Below are 22,927 nucleotides of genomic sequence, written 5' to 3' on the forward strand. Positions count from 1 at the left end.
ATTTATACCCCTTTTGAGTAGGAGAGTAACCAAGGAAAACACACTTGAGGGAGCGAGGGTCCAACTTACCACGAGAGGGAGAGTGATTATGGACAAAACAGACACAACCAAATATTTTAGGAGGAATAGAAAACAAGGACTGAGAACCGAGGAGGACGTGAAGCGGAGCCTGTTTGGCCAAGACCTGGGTAGGGAGACGATTAATAAGATGGGCAGCGGTGAGAACAGCGTCGCCCCAATAGGGTCGAGGCACATGCATAAAAAAACACATGCACCGAGCCATGTCAAGAAGATGCCGATTCTTGCGTTCGGCCACCCCATTTTGTTGAGGGGTATTGGTGCAAGAGGTCTGATGGATAATGCCATGAGTAGAGAAATACTGTCCTAACCCAGAATCGATGTATTCCCCGCCATTATCAGAACGAAAGATTTTGATAGTGGCCCCAAACTGAGTACAAATCATCTTATGAAAAGTGCGAAACACAGAGAAAACCTCACTTTTATCTTTCATGAGATACACCCAAGTAGCACGAGAAAAATCATCAATAAATGTAACAAACCAGCGATGACCTTTCACAGACAGAACACGAGAGGGACCCCAAACATCAGAATGTATTAATAAAAAAGGAACAAAGCTTTTATTCAAACTGGGAGCAAAAGAAGCTCTATGTTGTTTTCCAAGTTGACAAGACTCACAAAGAAAGTCAGACACATGATGATTTGCGAAACTAGAAGGAAATAAATGCTTAAGTAAATGAAAGGAGGGATGCCCAAGACGCCGATGCCACAGCCATACATCAGCGGGGGTAGTAGAAGACGTGGTGGAAGAATAAGCAAGTTTGTCCGGTTGATCTAGGAAGTAGAGACCATTTGATGCACTACCACTGCCAATCGTCCTCCCCGTGACAAGGACCTGAAAAAGACAATGATCAGGAAAAAACGTCACACGACAATTCAAATCCTGGGTAAGACGACTTAAGGATAATAGATTAACAGAAAACTTGGGAACATGGAGAACAGAAGATAGATGTATGGTAGGAGTGACTGGGACTAAACCTTTGCCAGAAATGGAAGAAACAGTTCCATCGGCAATCCTAACTTTGTCCTGACCTGAAGAGGGCTTATAGACAGAGAAAAGATTAGCGGAGCCAGACATATGATCTGAGGCACCAGAATCAATAATCCAAGGCAAAGATGTATGACACAGGAAAGCACAAGGAGAAGATGCTAAGTTACCTGAGCGGGCAAAGGACGAGGAAGCGGTACTGAGAGCAGTAGAAGATCGGCGATCCAACAATTGGCGCAAAGCATCCTCCAGCTCAGTATCAGAAGCTTGAGTAACAGAAGTAGAAGTAGTATCAAGGGTATCAACGGCACTAGACTGATGAGCCCGGGAATAGGAACCACGTCCCCTAGATTGACCGGACCGACCTCCTCGAGAACCAGACCGATCACTGCGACCCCCGGATGGAGTCCCATGAAGCTTCCAACACGTCTCACGAGTATGCCGCGGCTTCTTGCAATAATCACAAAATACAGACTCCTTAGCAGCAGACGGATGAGGCAGGCTGAGGCCATCTCGAGGAGTAGACAGTAATGCGGAACGGTCAGTAGAGACAGGGGACATCATAGCAGACCGGCGACTCTCCTCATTTTGTACATAGGAAAATGCCTCCTGAAGTGAAGGAAGAGTATCCATACTCAGAACTCGACCCCTAACTGGATCATACTCCACATTTAGGCCGGCCAAAAATTTAAAGACTCGTTCCCGTGCGATGAACTTCTTGTACCCGACAGAATCTGTAGGGCAAACGGGCTTATAGTCTTCCAGGTGATCAAGGCGTTTCCAGCCGTTGGTGAGGAAAGTGAAGTACTGAAGAACAGTTTGCTCCCCCTGAAGTGTGCTCTCAATAGAGCGGCGCAACTCAAATGCCTGTGAAAAATTCCCTTTGCGGGAATAGGTAACTGCCACAGCCTCCCAAACATCCTGAGCAGTCTCCATAGACAAGTAGCCCTCACCAAGTTCTGGAACCATCGAATGGATAAGCCAACTCATAATTAAAGAGTTGGTAATCTCCCATTGTTCATAACTTGAGTCAGTGGTACTAGGGGCTTGTATCCTGCCATCAACATATCCCATCTTCCCTCTGCTCTTCAAAAACATAGTCAAACTTTGGGACCATGCTAGGTAGTTCTGACCATTAAATAGAGAGGTGGTGATTTTCAAACTAGGGTTGGGATTCTCAATCATGGCAGTAGGTAGAATGGGACTCTCACTCTTTGGTGTTTGAGAAGAAGGGGACACACTGGTGGAATCTGTCATGGATACAATACTACCGAACCCGCAACACAACTAGGGGTAATCACAAACCTGGAAGGTGGTAGTGATATAACAGGCACAATGACCACTATAAAAATATAACAAAATTAAGAAACCATTTTTTTTTTTTTTTTTTTTTTTTGTTTTGTTTTGTTTTTTTTTTTGTTTTTGTTTTTGTTTTTTTTTTTTTTTTTTATATATTGATTGATTTATGTAGATATCAGGATATATACATATATTTATATATAAATATATATATATCAGGCTATTTATATAGATATATATCAGTATATATATATATATATATTTATAGATATACTAGAGTCGGAGATCATACCACAGTGAGGAAGCACAGTAGGAGCTGAGGGCGAGGGACGACGTGTGACGAAGCTGAGGGCGACGAGTGACGGAGACGACAGAGGAGCTGAGGACGACGAGGGCGATGAGATCGACGAGCTGAGGAGAAGACGAAGACGAGCTGAGGACCTGAGGAGATCGACGAAGCAGGAGATCAACGAAGACGAAGCAGATGATCCACTCGGCTGATGAAGACGAAGCGGCTGATGAAGACGAAGCGGAGTGACGACGGTGGCTGAAGATCGACGAAGCAGATGATCCAACTAGGTACGGTTTTGAACCCTAACCCTAGAGGTGTAGCTCTGATACCATGAAGCTTGGGTAACCAGCTTAGGGAATGATAGAATATCACCCCCTATTTATAAAAGAAGATTAGGGTTTACAAGAAATGCAATTTACAAGATGATCCCTGAGTGCTATCCCTGAGTGCATAAAATGATTACAGTGATTACAGACAGACCCTAGTGTGCCTTTCGGTGAATATAATATGCTATCACTTAATATAATATGCTAACAGTAGCCACATGGTAGAATGCTAAACATAGTAAATAAAACATGCACAATTGGGATGCAAAGATGAAAGAAGCTCACCTAGTACTCATTCACACCAAGCCAAGCAAAAATGGTTAGAAAATATGCATGATCCTAGATGCAAAGAAGCTAATGCAATACTCATACCAAAATGCAATTAAAGACTTGGCTACTAACATGTGACATATGAACCATGTCAAGTCATGGGGTAGCACACATAAGAAACAAAAGAAATAGTAAGTAAAATAAGCCAAGCCTTATGAATGAAAAATGGATGCAAAACATGTAAAAGTGATAAAGAAAATATGATGCCAATAATATGGAAAGCTCCAAATAGGATAGAGAGAGAGAGAGAGAGAGAATATGCAAGCATCTATATTAAAAAGAAGCAAAATGATACGAATAATAAAAGCTAATTATACTAACAAGGCTATCAAATGAAAATGAAGAAGCTACCAATCAAGAGAACTACAAGATAGTAGGAAAGAAAATGGGCCAAAGTACTTCTCAAGCATAGGAATGCAAGAGAGAAGCACTAATAAGCTAAACATGATGAATTTATCCCCAATCATCACGAATAATGAGAGAATTAAACCCATATAAGCCATGAAAACTTCCTTGTAAACATGATAGAGAATCCCAATATCAATCACCACAAGATGAGAAAAAGAGTCGCAAATGATAAAATGAATAATAATCCACTACTCTAATCATGAAAATAATCATAGAAGAGATGGGTTAGTTTCCTCAACCATCAAGCAATACAAAACACTACATGATGATTATGGAAGCAATCAAGTGGAAAATAAAGAATCAAAATAAGAAAAATCCACCATTCTCATCATGGAGATAATCACGAGTTGATGGACTTCTATGATCATCAAAGATATGGGAAAATCAATGACTATCATAGAAGCAATGATTAAAATGGAACTAAAACGAGATGCAAATCAAAGGAATGAGTAAGAATCTACATCTCTCTCATGAAAAAGAGCAAATAGATGCTTAAATCCATGTTAGGAATGGAGGGAGAGAGTAGATTACAAATCATTTCTAGATGTAAGCCATGTTTGATTTCTAAGAAAGTAGAGAGAAAGTAGTAGAAAATGAATGAAAATAGAATCTAAAATTCTTTAATCACCAATTTAAACTCATGAATCATCCAATCAATCTCATGAAACAACCATAATCGTTCATTAGAATGTGAGCATGGATTGAATCATGAAGATTAAACATGTTTGGATGATAAGAAAATTAGTGACAAAGTGAGAAAATGAAAGAAAATAAAAACAAACAAGAGAATTATGGAAATAAAGCATAGAGTAGGACTAGAACCCTTTATACACGTCTAAAACTAATATAAACTACCAAAGAAAATAAGAAAATAGCGTGTTTAGGAGGTGAGAAAATGAGAGAAAAAGTGTAAGAAAACTAGAATTCAAGCACTCCAATCAATCCTATGGAAGGGTGGCTAATCCCCTCCTCTATCCACAAGGCCCAATCACATTAAACTATAGAATTCAAAATTATAGAGTGTTTGGTAAGAGAGAAGAGAAAACAAAAGAAAGTAAGAAAGAAAGTGGCGAGAAAGTTGAAGAACTTACATCAAATAATGAAATTAAGCTTCTTGATTAGCAAACTTCACCCTAGGCACCCTCAAGTGTTTGAATTCTTGCTTTAATCTCCAGCAATAAAAGCTTCAATCCAAGCTCTAATGGTGTATGTATAGATGTATGTATAGAGAGAGAATTTGGAAGACCCAAAAGCTTTGAGATCAAAATGGGTGTCTCTATGCTTTGGTAAGTGTTACGTTTTTGTAATTGGTAATCCTATTTGACAAAACTCCTTTCACTTGTAATTTTATTCGCCCTTTTGTTTTAGTAAGCATGTGAGTGTTTAGATGCGAATCCAACCCGAATTGTGCCTACGCAGAGGAGTTTGTGATCTTGAGCCTTTTATGTTTGTCACTTTGCTAACTATGTACAAGGATCAAGCTAAAGTTGTTTGACCGCTTGAACAGTCACTTGTGCGCTCGCACAGCAAAGCTACCAAGGTTTTCTATATTGGAGGGTATTTTTATAACTGTTTCCTTGATGATTTGAGAGTGATTGGTGGATCCACGAGTTTCATATTGGTATTATTTATTTTATTCACAAAAGAGAGAGGTGTTCTTTGGTGGATTTCGGGGAACTTGGGCCTGAAGCTTTTGTGGATTCGGGAGTGGCATATCGTCGTGGATTCGACATTAGTATTGTGGATTCAACGTTGGGCAAAAGAGGCACATTGGGGTCGGTTCAATTCAGACGTGGATTCACTAGGTAATTGAGAGTACACACATGTAATTCCTTTTTGTCTTCTTAGTAGATTGTTTTGTGACTTTGGCCGTGGTTTTTCCACATTAAATCATTGTGTCTATTTGTTATTGATTGTTTGATTGAGATTAGTATTCACTATTCAAAATTGAAACATAATCATGAATCAATATCTTGGGTTATTTAAATTATTCAGTTGTCTTCAAAATTATCCAACCTCTTTTCTCTTGAAAGAGGGGTGTTTATAGAGGCCTAGAGGTTGCTTGATCCGCAATTCACTTGAGAATTGTGGAGGTGGCACCTCCACATGCATGGGGGGGACCATCTTCTAAAAACTGCTCTGTTTCTCGACAAATTTGTTTGGCCAGCCAAAAATTGTCTGGTAATCTCTTTTATGGAGCCAAAATATGGCCAGTCAGACATAAAAGTTCTACGACCAATCAATTTTGTATGGCTAGGGCAATTTTGAAGGGAAAACAAGGTTTTTCCAGAGGATTCTCCTTAAGGCCATTCATTCCCACTTTGTCTTCAATTGGTTATCGAAAATCACAATGTTTTTGTTTGAAAAGTGAGCTTTGAACATCATGGAAATGATTGGATTTATACACGGCTAAAAAAATTTAAAAAAAATGGTTTTTATGGTCTAAAAGCAGTTGGCCAAATGGGTATAAAGTTGGGATAGAGCTTTAAAATTGAGCTCTCTGGTGGAGAAATTGAAGGATTAAGCGGGTCGGGATTTTCATGATCGAGTGCCAAGAGTAAAGTGCCCAAGTCTTAGGGCCAGTCAAAATGAGGTGTCTAAACTACCATTGGTAGGACAGAGAAAAAGTTGTACCATCTTGATTAAAGCAACAAGTTGCCTTCTCATCTCAACAATTTCATCTATTTGATATGAATCCCCACTATTCCTTCTAACTGGAGGATTTACCTAGGCATCATCACCCAAATTCAGAGCATATGCCCTACCATGGCCACCTTTACGACCTCTACCTTGTTGATATACACAAACAATTCAATGTGCAGAGGCACAACAAAGCAATGAACACTATTCAACAAACCCAACTAATCAACCAATTTCAGTTACAGAAATAGAGACAAAAACATAGTGGAAAAGCTAATCATAGAAAAACCGAGATTCAATTTTAATCAACGAAATCCAACGCACATACAGTCCTAATTCCCAAATCAAGACCCAATATCAATTTGCAAATTTAAGGATCCAGAATCAAGAGAATGTTGCAATCAAAGATACAAACTCATAATAGTTGTAATCAAAGAATATAATAGAATTGATTGCAACAATTAACACAATTATTTAATATGGAAAAACCACGGGCTGTTAGTCGAAAGTCAATTACCCAAGAAATTGATATCTGTTAGTCGAACCAGGAACAAGCTTCGAAAAACCAAAAATGGTGGTATGGATCACGCTTTCATTATGAAAGTCAGGGTCAATAGTGTAGATTGCAAAATTGAATCCGAGGTTCAATCATAATTCTTAGAATCATGCATTGCAATGTTGGGTAGTTTGATCGATGTGATGTTCCGAGTGTTGGACCCTACTCAATTATGCCTTTTGGACTATTTGTTTTGGTTCCAGTGTTCGAAGTTTAGTGTGACCTATTGGTGTTTGGGATTCGAACTTGTTTAATCTTCTTGCCATTCTTCCTAGTCAGAATTTTCGAGTTTCGGGCGTAAGGACGAAATAAAGAGACGTGGAAACACCTCAGAAAGATTGGGACTCAAGCAGGTGGGGTTGGACGTGTGGATTCATGTAGATAGCTTGGTATTTTTGGGTAGGTACCTGTACGTGCGACAAAGTGTACCCGTATCTGCAATGGAAGGCTCTACATGTGCGGCAATTTGTCTTGCACATGAGGCAAGGTGGAGCAGCAAGTGTTTCTTCTCTGGGAGGATCCACATGTGCAACAGAGGGCCACTGTACGTACTGAAAGGGTCACTGTACGTGCGGCCAGAAGCATTTTCAGCTCAATTTTTGTGCCCAAACTCATTAAACTGAGGCCCTCTCTCCTCTATTTTCTCATTTCTCTCATATTTCTCTCTCTAAAACTCTTGTTCTCTCTTTCTCTCATCACTCTACACAAACCCACCAACCCTCATATTTCTCTTTGATCTAACAAATCCACTGAGATTTTGATACTAGTTCTTAAGGCCAAAACGATGAGCCTGACAAGGGCTATATTTTGACTAGTGGAGATCAAATTCCGGCGAAGTTGTTTTTTGGGGCTTTTCTTCTATTCTCTTCTAAAGGTAGGGATTCTTTGCTTCTTTTCAATACCTTACTATAGATAGATATGTGGTACCTTTATTGCATGAAAATTTTGATTTTTAGTAGAGATTTCAAAATAACATGTACATTTGAGTTAGGGTTTTGGATTTTAAGAGTTAATATACTGTTTTTATCGTTGGTTATGAAATTTGGAGATAATAAAACATATTCATGATGATTGAATATAAAAGCCCTAAATTTTTATGGAATATTTATGAAGCTAGAGAAGAGTTGATAATTACATAATTATTGGGACTATTATGCAATTAGAACATGATTGTGGTGATTTAAGTAAAAAAGCCGTAATTTTTTTTTATTGTAATGTTTATGAGATATGAAATAAACTGATAATTTTAATATTAATTGAGCCACATAGATTATTGTGAATCAAAGTGTGAAAAGGGAATGGAAAGAAAATGAAGGGATTGTCGTGAACTTAGAATGTGTTGAAATGGTTAGTGATTGGGACTAATGGAAATAATTATTGTTAATAAGAAATGATTATCACAAAATTGGCTTATGTCATAAATGTTGGTGATCGGAAATAGTGAAATCAATTGTGAAAATTATATGTATTAATTATGAGAATTGACGACATTTATTGTTTAGAGGTTTTGTCCTTGGCCATCGGTGGAGGATGGTATTATTTGTTGTAGAATTTATCTGAAATAGGTTGAAATGAAACCTCATGTGTTTATTGATTAACTACTCGATTTCGTAATTAGATGAGAATGAATGGAAGGAAATTGAGATGCATGTGTTGTGAAATGTGATTGTGCTATATAGAGGTAATGCGACCGTTCCAGCTAGCAATCGATAAAGCAGGCTATGCTATATAGAGGTAATGTATTCCTTCTAGCTAGCAACAGGTAAAGCAGGCAAACATGGGTCTGGGCGAGACCACGGTGGTGATGTGGGGCTTGGCAAGACTACAAGTTGTCAATTTTATTATGAGATTTTATTGCTAATGTGTATATCTATTATGATAATTGTTGATGAAAATATGTATTGAGAATATAGTTGAAGTTGTGTTATGAGGTAGACATTGAGTTTAGAATAATGTGAGCATTGTTTGATGTAAATGAGTGGCATGAGAGTACCAAGGATTAATTGTGGATTTGTTTGGAAATAAATAACGTGATGAAATCATTTGGATCATAAAAGATAAGTCGTAGAGATGCTGAAATGGTTAATGTATGTATGGTATTCGAGATGTGATTTAGGTTTGGAAATCTCTTTGAATTGAAAATGGTGAGTTACAAAGATCAGAAAATTGGTTTTCTTGAAATGATAAAGAAAGATTCTTTTGAGAAAAGACATACTTATGTATGTTTGCTTGGATATAAAATGTCACATTACATATATAATTATGACTTGTAGCATTCATGATCATGTCTATCCATGTATTGCTATTGTTTAGAATCAATGGGATTCCTATTGGACATTCATGTTCATCCCATGTTATTAACCATTTTTCAAGTATGAAGTTGAAGCACTGTTTCAAGAAAAAGATGTCTCATTAATTGTTGGCCATGGGCCTATTTCTTGTAGGTGGACTACCATTTTGTTGTATAGAGGGTTAATCCCTCTCATCTCATTTTCTTAATTTTACTTTCCTCCATTTTGTTGTATAGAGGGTTAATCCCTCTCATCTCATTTTCTTAGTTTTACTTTCCTCAATGTACGCCTAAGGGCACTTGTAATTATTTGTATTGGACACTTCATCATTGTATATTTATACGAGAGAGAACCATGATTGTTTCCTTATTTGACCTAGTTTTATATTGGAAATGGACTTAATTAAAGGGTTTTGGCAATGGATTCATGTAATAAAATTTGAGACGTTACAATTGAAATGGGCACACAGATGGAATATTGATTGAGGGTTGCAATTGGACCTACGAAATTGAGAATTTCAACTAAGCGAGAGAGCAGATTGCAAACTGAGGGTTTCCAACAAAACACTGCAAAGTTGATGAACTAGGCCAGAACAGAGGTTAAACTAAGTCGATTTAGGGTTACAATGTGAACCCAGTTGCTGCGAACCAGAAATGCTGGGTCCAAGAACTAGAGAGAGAGAGAGAGAGAGGAACCCAAAGGGTTCTAGAGAGAATATCTCAATATCAATCAAGTTTTATTCATCAAAGTTAGTTACAAAACGATCCCCTCCACTCAAGTTATATGTTACTAATTAACTCACTTACTAACCAACTCACATGCAAGGCACCTGCCTTACATCAGTATGAATGGAGAAAGGGAAAGGATGGGTGCAGAGAGAACATTAGTAAAAATATGAGCACTATCCAAAATGAATCAAGATGAAAACAACATAATTACACATGCTCTATATGTGACAGAATTACCAGAGGAAACAAGAAGCACAAATTTAGATTATATCTGAACATCAAGAGGGAGATGTATGCAACAAACCTTCGACCAAGAAATCCTCTTATACTGATTTGCATGCTGCTGAACAATCCTTCGGTGTATTTGCACCCAGTCATCACCTAACAAATCCTTTGCTTCTGACCTAAAGAAAAAACACACACGCACTCATCATGAAGCAACTTAATTGAACACTAATAAAATAGTACTTGATCAATCTATATGCATATATAACGAACCTGCGCACAGATCTAACTATATAGTGAATGTTGTTCATAAGAAATAATTGGGTCAAAGCAGGATCTTTGTACTGCTTAGATTTTCCATCTAGGTTAGTTTGAAGAGCCTGCATTATTCGTGTTGTTACAGATGTCAACAAGGAATCTGCGTCACCTTCATCAAACTCTTGGAAAAGTTGCTTCAGTGTTGATTGATAGCTATGAAAATTTAACACATGAATGAGACACAGTTTTGTGCATTTATTGCCATACAAAACTAAATAGAACTGAAAAAAGAAAAAAGAAGTAGACGATGAGACAAAAGGAAAATATACAAAAGTACTGTCAGGGGAATAACAAGAACAACCAGAGACAGACTAGACAGGACGAATAAAGACCATACAGGAAGGAAGGAAGTTGAACAAAGTCAAATTAAAAACTTGCACTCTTAAATGCAAGAAACACGTATTTTTGCTAGCGAAGCTGGAAATTTCTTAAAAAGAAAATCACAAGTGGAAGAATACATAAAGTATTACAGCCTCATCCACATAATCATCACAAATATCAAAATCCAAGAATGCAAAAACCACCCACCACAAGGAAGGAACAAATAGTCAAATTTAGGAGGCTGTGATATGAACTTACTCAAATAGAAACTTTACGTAGTTTATCACATAGCTAGTGAGAGGATGGACAGTTCCATCTAGAACAGCAGTTTTTGTGGCATCTTTTTCTACTGCTTCTTCAAAATCACCGAATGTCTCTTGCGCTGTCTGGGCCAAACGCTTTGTCAAAACAACGGCAGATTCTCGCATTTCCGTGCAATATTTACTTTCAAAAATTGATTCCATCTACCAACCAAAGAAGTAAAAGAAAGTACATAAATAAGATCCAAAACAACAATACCATTTCTATTGCATAAGCAAGATTGTGCATTATGCATAAATGTGCTTTTTGTAAAATCCACCAGCTTTATCAATAGAGGAACATCATTTCATCATCTCAATAAAAAAAGATACACTAAACAGTACATCAAGGTAAAACTAAGCAAGCCACGACTGAACCAATTTTATTAAACAATCCCTAATAGTAGCATAATATATGTAAGAAAGAAATACAAAACTAGCAAGAACACATAAATTGAGTAGAAAAGAAACTTCTCACTAATTCAACACGTTTATCTTCAATATAGAGTATTGAGGCCCAAAAAATAATTATGTAATAGACTACTTCATCTAACTCATTCAATTTAATACCATCTTCTATGATACCAAAAACTATCAAGTATGTTAAGAGAAACTAAATTTCTCATGACAACAAATCTTATACACAGAGTAATCTAACTTAAACAAGATAAGAGGTAAATGCAATGAGTTGATGGGCATATGGCAAATAAAGACCAAAGAGACAACACTGGGATGGTGGAAAACTAAGAAGTATGGACACCAACATAGACACAGACATGGATACGGACTTGGACATGGGACACAGTGATTTTTTAAAAAAATGAAGACATGGACACGGTGGGAACACAACAACAAAATTAGTTTTTTACATATTTTTATTTGCTATTAATATTATTGCATCCACAGACAAACAAAATTAACTAACACTGACACTAATTCTATATATATATATCATTTGTGTTTTTTATGGATGATCTATTTATTATTTAAATTTAAGAAAAAAGTAATAAACATTCAACATCCAACATCCATCAAAAGCACTAAAGAAGATGAGAGAGCAAACTACTTAGCGTGTCCAGTACGTGTCCTTGCCATGTCCCTGTGTCTGCTATCTGTTACAACAACAGATGGGGGTTGCAAGAGGAAGGTCGATGTTGATTTAGTGGCAAATCAGTACGACTTGTCTGGTGCTGCGATGCCTTCCTCCATTGAAGTGGTACAAAGGAAGGAGCTTTCTCAATGCAACAGTAGAGAGGCGGTGGACACAGTTGTTGAGGAGACTCGATGTGATGTGGAGGTCAGCAGACCTACTGCAATAGGTGGGAAAGAAGCAATGATGGAGGAGTGTGCACCCTGCCCAAAGAGCAATGACCACTCACAGAGGTGTGTTGAGCACGCTTCTGCAACTGGATTGTTCAAAAGTCTTAGCGGATCTATAGATGGGTTTGGGCCTGGAATTAAACTGGAGGTTGCGTTGGGCCCTCCGAATAATGAGCACTTAGTAGAAGGTCCTATTCGCATGCCATTTGAACAACAAGGTAACAAGGCATGCGATAATTCTTTATTACTTGGGCCTCTCTTAACTGTTGGTTCAAATGGGTCAGGCCCTGTTCTCTGTCCTGCTTCCATCCTCAACCCAAATCGGTCTGCCAAGAAAGCTGGGAAAAAGAAGGTTCAGATGGAAGGCTTTTCTCGGTTTGCTCGACTCTATGGTCACCAATCTGTAGCTATCGGTAGGCTACCCTCCAAGTTTGTTATCTTCAGGCCAGCAGCAGCGGCCCTTGCACACTCTGAGCTGTCCAAGGGAGAATCAAGCACGCATAGCTATTTCCTCAAGGAAGCGCAGGCCATCGTCAAATTAGGGAAAGCTCTGGGAATTAACTTCTGTGGGCAAGAAGAGGGCGTGGTTGATAAGATTCTTGAGCTGGAGCTTAAGGACAAAGAGAGATTCTTAAAGGATGGAAAGGCTTAGCTGTAATAGCAGTGTGCTGGGTTGCATCAAGAGGAACCTTATTCGGTTTTTGGGTTGTCAACATTGGAGTTTCTGCAGAGGGTGCGTTCGGAGTTTGGATCAAAGTAGAAGATTTGTTCCGACCTTGGCAGTGGAGATGGCAGTGGGTTTTGATCGTCCTTGGGTGTGTCGGTTGCAATGGGTGTTCGGAGATTGTATTGTATAAGAAGTGTTCTGATCTTGGAAGTGGGTGTTCTGTTCAGAGAGTTAGGTGTGAGAGAATCTGCTCAGTAGTTGTGCTTTACTTATGGGGTGTGCTTTATTTGTGGGGTGTGATTTTCTTGTGGGGTTTCGTGGGTTTTTGTTGAGTTAAGTTCTTCTTAACCTCTGTTTTTATTTTGTATTTTTCAAAAAATTTGTGAGGCTAAGGGGGTGGTCATATGGGTGCGAGTAGCAGTAGTAGGGGTAGTTTGTACTTTCCAAATCTCTCTCGGTGCACTTCATCTTCCTGTACTCTTAATTTCATGCTGTTAATGAAATTTCCTTTGCTGATCAAAAAAAAACAACTATCTTGAAATGTCAGTGCTTCATAGGTGAAAATATAATTAGAACAAAAGATGTGTCTGAAGCAATGATGTGTACAATATGTGCCTTGATGTGTTAATATCCTACAATAGAATTCAACTGCCTTCTGATAAAGAAAGAAAAGCCCAGAGTCACAGACAATTGAACCTAAACATTCTTTTAGTCTCATATTATTCAAGCTTAGGTATTTAGCCCTATGCCAGCTATTTAAGTTAGTGGCTAAAAAGGCTTTTGCCATTTTCCTTAGGCACAATGCACTATGAGCGAATATTTTTGTGATCATTTATACAAGAAATTGTCAGCTTAAGTAAATTTTCTCATTCCTCCAATCTTGAGACCAGCTGTGTAAAAAGACTAGACCTCATGAAAATACAACTTCATAAATGTACTTTATTTTCTAAAAAATAAAATACTTACAAGTATTTTACTTCAAATGAGAGAGCTTGCTTTGATTTAATAGAACAATCAATACATAATAAGATTATTTTATTTATTTATTTATTTATTTTTGGGGACAAGTAGTTGATTATTTTCTTAATATAAATACATGGATATTAGAGTTTTTTTTGTATCTACTTTCCAAAATTATATAATAACAAAAGTAATGTCAGAATAAAGTAATGTAAACTTTTAAGATCGATTTGAAATATGAAATATGTCAACCTAAAAGAAAAGTTGTCAAATACTTTTATACATTCCAATCTCAAGTCAACCTCCAACAGAAATAAAAGAGGTAAAACATATGAAAATCATTAAGTAAAAGAGAAGTAGAATTATGCAATCTGCATGGGACAATGGCTGGAATTATACTGGATATATATATATATATAGAGAGAGAGAGAGAGGGCAGTTGTTGGAAGTTAATATATCCAAACTTCTAGTGATCAAGGATGGGGCTTTGCTAAGTTGAATAAAATTTTAAAGGCAAACTTTAAGCATATCAACAAAGTGATAACTGAAGAAAATAAAGTTGACTTAATAATTGTATTGATCAGGACTAACAGTCCAAAAAAGCAATGTTTAAAAAAACGGACTTGTGAGCGAATTGAAAAAAGGATCAGGTGGATGGGTCACTAGTTCAACCGTCAAGTCAAAGCGGAATCAAATTGTGACATCATAATTATTTTATAAATATATTAACAATTACTTAATAATAATATAATAATTACAATACATTTGCTTAAATTAATTTTAAATTTTAAGATACATTTATAATTACATAAACATATTTATATTTATTACTTGTAAAATATATAATCTTTGAAAGAATATGTAATAAAGATATATATATATTTCCCAACTATAAACAAAAGTTAAAGGTGGCATAGTGGTTATATTGTCATACTACTTTTATGTAATTCTGTGTTCAACTCTTCTCAGCCAATGTTTATCTCATAAATATATTAAAACTTATATTTAAATTTTAATATACATATTTATGTTAATTACTTGTATAAAAAAATTAACTATGCTTGTGAATAAGAGAAAACGAAAAAAACATATATAATGTTGGAATTAGGAAAGTTATATTTTGTATATATGGTAGTTTGTATAAAATCCATGATTGTACAAATCACAAATTTAGTGCCTTAGATTATTTTATTCCTAGTTTGTAATCTTGATTCATTATATATTCATAGCCTTACCTCATTCAAAGGTAAGTCATTCAATTCAATTCATTCTTTTTGGTATTAGAGCCAACCCTACTCGCCTCTCTCTCTAGTACCAATCACCACCGGCTGCCTCCTTCCTCCTGCCTAGCCATCGACAAACCTCCCAGCCCGTTTTAGCCACCCGACAACCTTACCCAGCCCTCGACAGTCCCTATTCTTCATCTTCTTCCCCTCGGCAGCCTTCTACAGCCTTTGCTGAGGGTTTTCTAGTTGCCGACTAGACTTCTTTTTGGTACAGAACAGTTCGGCAACCCATCTAGGGTAGTCTGAGCTTGTCCTCTCCCCTCTCAGGGTGTTGTGCTAATGTGTTAAGCACTTTTTCCTATTTTTTTTACTTATTGGGCTACCAGATTGATTTGGTAGCATGTATTGGGCTAAACCTTTGTTTTCTGGCTTCTTGGTTCCTTCTCTATTGCTGTGTGATATCTCGGACCTTTTCCTCACACCATGATTGAGTCACCTCCTGTTTCTCCTGTAGTACCACAAAAACCTGTCCCAATTGGTTTAGATTTTTCTCTTTCTCACCAAACTCATGTTCATCATATTACGAGTGTGGTGTTGAATGGGAAAAATTTTGTTGTTTATAGTAATTACCTTAAACTCTATTTAGAGGGAAAGGGAAAGGCTCATTGGCTTTTATCTACCACTACCCAGCCCGCTAATACAAAGCTTACTCGTACCCAGTGGGACATTGAGAACTGCACAATCTTGGGATGGATGTTCAATTCCATGGAGGACCGAATTTATCACATGTTTTTGTATAGTAACATTGTTTTGAGTTTATGGTGATCCTTGTCACAGATGTATGCTCATGTTCATAATGATGTGCGCATCTTCAAGCTCTACCAAGATATAGCCCGTGCCTCGCAGTCTACTCTAGGTCTTTCCGTGGCTGAGGTTTTTGGGTATCTCCAGGCCCATTGGGAAGAATTGGCTCAATATGAGCCCTTGACTGAGCTTTTGGCTGAGGCTACCTCTTTTGTGTCCAAGCGACTGTTCTGCAACACACTTATCAATTTATGATGGGTTTAAACTTTGAATTTGAATTTCTTTGAATTCAGATTTTAAACACATCACCCATGCCGTCTCTCTATGAGGCTTTTGATACCATTAATAGTGATGAGCGTCGTTGGTGATTGGTTTAGCCGAGTCCTCCTCTAGTTTCTCCAGGTTTATTTGATTAGATGGCTCTTGCTGCAAAATCTGGTTCTCGGGGTTCCCCTGGTTCAGTTACTTGTCATCATTGTTGTAACACTTATGATTTATAAGCTTTTAGGATGCATTTAATTCCCTTATTTTTGTCATTGAATCCCTTAGTCATCATTGTTGTAACACTTATGATTTATAAGCTTTTGGGATACATTTAATTCCCTTATTTTTGTCATTAAATCCCTTAGTTGGTGTATATTGATGTTAGGCGAGTGAGAATTTCGATCCATGTTTTGATTAAGATATTTAATTACGTTCAAACTTGTTGGAATTATGCTTTAGAACCTTAGAATTTTGTTCTGGGTGTCGACACTTGCTTTTCCTTCCTTGTTTCTCAACATTCTATTTGGAAGTGTTGACACCTGGAAAGCCTGGGGTTGACACCAGCAACTTTGTTAGTTCTTGTAAAGCATTATGCTTTTTAGTGTCGACACCACCTCTCTGGGTGTCCACACCGTCGAGCTTAGAAAAGACCCTGGTGTAATGCCCTAACTTCCGGGCCATTAATAAATTAAATAAATCTCAATTTACAATTCCAGATAACTAGTAACCTTAAAAATACGTTTCTTCTCCATAAATTGAACAAGCTGAGGAACCCTTCTCACTCATTCTTCCCCCTCTTTTCCTTTCTTCGACTCTCCTCTCACAAACTTGTCTGTTACATAAACTTTGAGTTTAGTATGGGAGTGTTTAGAGTGAGAGTTAACATTTTTATTTAAGAAAAGAGTTGTTCATCTTGGCAAACCTTACATACCTTATGACTTAGAAAATATGAAGAAGAAGAACTCCGAAAATATGAGGAAGAAGGAATATATTTCAGTTATATTCAAAACTTCTTATCTTACAAGACCAAATGACACTCCTTATATAGGAGATATTACAAACATCATCATAACCCATTATATGCCACTTACATATTATATATTACCACTATCTACCACTATCATATTATATACATGCCACTATCTACCACCAACACCACTATCATATTCTATACATGCCACTATCTACAACCAACACCACTATCATATTCTATACATACCACTATCTACCACCAACACCACTATCATATTCTATACATGCCACTATCTACCACCAACACCACTATCATATTATATGCATGAACACAATTTCCAGCACTCCCCCTCAAGCTGGTTTGAAGATATCTTCCATAGCCAGCTTGCTAGTCAGCTTATCAAATTGCTTCTTGTGTAGTCCCTTCGTTAGCACATCAGCTAATTGTTCACCTGTTGGAAGGTAGGTCATACAGATTATGCCAGCATTGATTTTCTCCTTGATGAAATGTTTATCCACTTCTATATGTTTGGTGCGATCATGTAGAACTGGATTATGAGCTATAGATATAGCTGCTTTGTTGTCACAATAGACCTTCATAGGTGTCGGGTGAGAAAGCTTTAATTCTTCAAGAATTCTTTTAATCCACATTACTTCACAGATTCCATGGGCAACAGCTCTGAACTCTGCTTCTGCACTACTTCTAGCTACCACATTCTGTTTTTTACTCCGCCAAGTAACTAGGTTCCCACCTACAAAGGAGCAGTATCCGGATGTTGATCTCCTGTCTGTAACACTTCCTGCCCAGTCTGCATCTGTGTATACTTCAACTTGAAGATGTCCATGTTTCTTGAATAGTAAGCCTCTCCCTGGAGTTCCTTTCAAATATCTTAAGATCTTATAAACGGCCTCAAAGTGCTCTGCCCCTGGTGAGTGCATGAACTGACTTACCATGCTGACTGCAAAGGCAATATCAGGCCGCGTATGAGACAAGTAAATCAATTTCCCTACAAGTCGCTGATATTGTTCTCTCTCTTTGACTTCTTCAGCCTTAGCAGCTTGTAACTTCAAGTTAGGCTCGATCGGAGTCTCCGCCATCTTACAACCAAGCATACCTGTTTCTCCAAGGAGATCAAGAACATATTTTCTCTGATTAACGAATATACCTTCCTTGGATCTTGCAAATTCCATTCCGAGGAAATACTTGAGGGCTCCCAGATCCTTAATGTGAAATTCTTTTGCGAGTTTCTCTTTGAGGGCTGCTAACTCTGCTTCATCATTACCAGTTAAAATGATGTCATCAACATAAACAATCAAAATTGCAATTTTACTGTTTTTTGAATGTTTATAAAATATTGTGTGATCTGCTTGACTCTGCGAGAAGCCACAACTGATAACTGCCTTCCCAAAGCGTTCAAACCACGCTCTTGGTGATTGTTTGAGTCCGTATAATGACTTGTTCAATCTGCATACTCTGTCACTTCCAAGTCTCTGCTCAAATCCCGGCGGTAGGCTCATGAACACCTCCTCTTCAAGATCACCATTGAGAAATGCATTTTTAATGTCAAGTTGATGTAGAGGCCAATTTGAATTTACTGCAAGAGATAACAGTACTCTGATGGAATTTATTTTAGCAACAGGAGCAAACGTCTCCTGATAGTCGATCCCATAAGTTTGAGTGAAGCCTTTAGCTACCAGTCTCGCCTTGTATCTCTCAACGCTTCCATCTGCGTTACATTTTATCGTAAACACCCATTTACACCCAACTGTTTTCTTGTCTTTGGGTAGATCAACTATCTCCCAAGTACCACTTCTCCTTAAAGCATTCATCTCCTCCATGACTGCTAATTTCCAATTCGGATCATCCAATGCTTCCTGTATATTCCTTGGAACAAACAAGTGTGAAATCCTAGATGTGAAAGCTCTATGGTTTTTAGACAGTCTTTGATAGGAGAGGTAATTTGCAATAGGATGTTTAATGCAATTTCGGACACCTTTCCTAATTGCTATAGGTACATCAAGGTCGGAAATAGAAGGAATAGGATTACCTAAAATTTCGATGCCAGAACTCGGGTGGACATTCGGGTCATTAGGATGGACATTCGGGTCATTATTCCTCAGATGAAATCGCTTCCTAGTATAAACCTGAAGCTCAGGATTTAGATCATTTTGTAGTACTTCTCCCCCTAAACAAGAATCTTCTTGACTAGGCACCATAGAACTTGGTTCTCCTAAGTGATCATTATCAGACAGATGTGATTTTTGTGTAGGATAAATGACATTGGGGAGCGGGATAGAAATATCCCAAAAACGGTCTTCTACTCCACTTGTCTCCCCCTGAAGAGAAGTGTTGGGGAAATAGGATTTTGTTTCCACAAATGACACATCCATACTCACATGAAATTTCTTGTTTTGAGGATCGAAGCACTTATACCCCTTTTTGTTTGAGGAATAACCCAAAAAAACACATTTTATAGCACGGGGGTCAAGTTTTGAACGAAATTGACTGGGAACATGAACATAGGCAGTACATCCAAAAACTTTGGCGGGTAAATCAGAAAACAACCTCGTGTCAGGAAAAAAAGTTTTGAGACAATCAAAAGGTGTTTTGTATGTTAACACCTTTGTAGGCATCCTGTTTATCAAATAAGAGGCTGTTAAAATTGCTTCACCCCATAAATATTTAGGAACATGCATGTAAAACATTATAGCACGTGCTACTTCAAGTAGATGTTTATTTTTTCGTTCTGCAATGCCATTTTGTTGAGGGGTATCCCGACATGTAGATTGATGAAAAATCCCATTTTTTTCCAAAAACTCACCCAACTGCTCATTGAAATATTCTGTTCCATTATCAGAATGTAAAATACCAATTTTGGTTTGAAATTGGTTTTCAATCATATTGTAAAAATTTGTGAATAAATTTTTCACGTCAGATTTTTTATTCATCAAATAAATCCAACATAAGCGGGTATGGTCATCAATAAATGTAACAAACCATCTTTTACCAGAAAGAGTAGTGATTTTAGAAGGGCCCCAAACATCACTATGAATCAAATAAAAAGGTTTTGAAGCCTGGTAAGGTTTTGGCAAATAAGTAGAGCGATGAAATTTTGCAAAAATGCAACTTTCACAATGAAAAGAAGAACAATCAATCCCTTTAAATAATTCTGGAAATAAATGTTTCAGATAAAGAAAATTAGGATGTCCTAGCCTATAGTGCCATAGCATTATTTTTTCTCGAACAGAGATTGAACTGGTACTATTAAAGCTCTGAGCTTTTTTATTACTAACAGGTACTTCATCAAAGTAGTAAAGACCTTCAAGCATCCTAGCACGCCCAATCATCATCCCCGAGTTCTGGTCCTGAAATTCACAATGGGATTCAAAAAATGTAACACGACAATTAGAATCCTTAGATAGTTTACTGACAGACAAAAGGTTACAGGCTAAGTTGGGGACGTGAAGAACAGCATTGAGATTAATTTTCTCAGTTAGTTTAATAAATCCTTTTCCTGCAATAGGTGAAAAACTACCATCGGCTATTCTGATTTTGTCATGACCAGAACAAGGGAAATAGGTACTAAATAAATGGGAAAAACTAGTCATGTGATCGGAGGCACCGGAATCTATGATCCACGGAGAGAAGTTTAGGCAAGAGAAGGCTTTAGGATTTCTACCTGTTTGTGCCAACAAAACACTAGGAGTACCGGTTGAGGAGTTGGATTTTATCAGCTTTAAGAGTTGATCAATCTGCTCTTTGTTGAAGGGACCTGAATCGGCTTCATTAGCGGTAGGAAAGCCACGATTCTTCTCTCCTTGTTTGCTGCTTTTCCAGTTGACAGGTTTGCCATGAATCTTCCAACACGTTTCGCGTGTATGGCGAGGCTTGTTGCAAAAATCACACCAGACCCGTGGCTTATCATCAAACCTGCGCTGGTAATTTGCAGCCTTGTTGGCCGCAGCATCGCTAATTAAAGCAGAAATTTCAATTGATTCACCATTATCTTTTTTCTTAAGCATGACGCTCCTTCGGCTCTCTTCCCTTCTGACTTCAGCAAATACTTCGCCAATGGATGGGAGAGGAGGTCTGCCAATAATTCTTCCTCGCACTTCATCGAACTCAATGTTGAGGCCGGCAAGAAACTTGTAAATACGGCTGTCTTCCACAGTTTTCTTGTGGTGGTTGCAGTCGTCAACCGATTTCCATTCGTATGTGTTGAAGATGTCAAGATCCTGCCACAACCTTTTCAACGAATTGAAATATTTGGTGACGGAATCATCTCCTTGACGAATCTCTCCCAACTTCAAAGTTAATTCGAAAACTTGAGATTGATTTCCTAGGTCAGAATACATCTGACTAACATTATCCCACAATTCTTGTGCAGTAGTATAGCACATGTAATTAGAGCTTATATCCTCCTCCATGGAATTGACCAACCATGTCATAACCATGGAGTTTTCAGCGTCCCAATTGTCGAACAACGGATCATTAACAGCAGGAGCCTTCTTGTCACCAGTGATGTAACCGATCTTTCCTTGCCCACGGATATACATCCGGACAGATTGTGACCAGCGGAGAAAATTATCACCATTTAGGCGGATGGTGGTGATTTGGACAGAGTGAGAGTTGGACGTTTTCACCGGAATGGCAGCGGCAGGGGTTGAAGTGGTTCCGGACGTGACTTCCGACATGGTTATGACGGTTTTAGGGCTGCTGTGTTTTTTGTTGCTCTGATACCAACTTAGAAAATATGAAGAAGAAGAACTCCGAAAATATGAGGAAGAAGGAATATATTTCAGTTATATTCAAAACTTCTTATCTTACAAGACCAAATGACACTCCTTATATAGGAGATATTACAAACATCATCATAACCCATTATATGCCACTTACATATTATATATTACCACTATCTACCACTATCATATTATATACATGCCACTATCTACCACCAACACCACTATCATATTCTATACATGCCACTATCTACAACCAACACCACTATCATATTCTATACATACCACTATCTACCACCAACACCACTATCATATTCTATACATGCCACTATCTACCACCAACACCACTATCATATTATATGCATGAACACAATTTCCAGCATTATGCCTTAGAATTTTAATCCGTTGCATTTGGAGATCTATGGAGAAATATCAGATTATCAAAGTGTTGGTGACAAAGGAGATTATTTTGAGATAATTGGGTGATATACAATATGCTTTCTTTAAATCTCATTGCAAAGAATTTCATTTTTATTACTTCTTATTTGTACTCCTCTTGATTATTCTGGTCATTTGATAAATTCTGTAGAATTATTCATTGTTGATTCGTTTGATTATTCCGATTATTTGATAAAATTATGTAAATTTTTTGTGTTGACAATGTTGATTTGTTTGACTAAATGACGTGGAAATGCTCCGTACATAAATCAAGTAGACCTTGCCAATAGCTTGCACCAATATGCCTAGATAAGCAATTGTGCTTAGGCAAGGTCGGTGAGGCCGGTCACGGGTCATGTACTGAGTAGGACCTGATATTTGGTCCTAGACTATTTATCATATGTGCATTTATTTGTTTATATAGTTTTGTAAATTGC

At 37.6% G+C, this 22,927-nt stretch overlaps 1 protein-coding gene across 4 annotated transcripts in view; it reads right to left on the reverse strand.

The window, feature by feature from the left end:
• Positions 1 to 22,927, reverse strand: part of LOC114286125 (exocyst complex component EXO70A1) — a 108,208-nt gene that overhangs the window by 25,540 nt on the left and 59,741 nt on the right. For all 4 annotated transcript variants that reach the window (XM_082904065.1, XM_082904068.1, XM_082904067.1 and 1 more), the window contains 3 exons: positions 11,059 to 11,264; positions 10,435 to 10,632; positions 10,241 to 10,340 (listed from right to left, as the gene is read on the reverse strand). In XM_082904065.1, the coding sequence (XP_082760191.1) occupies positions 10,241 to 10,340; positions 10,435 to 10,632; positions 11,059 to 11,264 (504 nt within the window). The remainder of the gene's footprint in view (positions 1 to 10,240; positions 10,341 to 10,434; positions 10,633 to 11,058; positions 11,265 to 22,927) is intronic.

The sequence above is a fragment of the Camellia sinensis genome, chromosome 14 (assembly GCF_055761805.1).
Source record: "Camellia sinensis isolate YWXY chromosome 14, ASM5576180v1, whole genome shotgun sequence".
NCBI classification, from domain to species: Eukaryota; Viridiplantae; Streptophyta; class Magnoliopsida; order Ericales; family Theaceae; genus Camellia; species Camellia sinensis.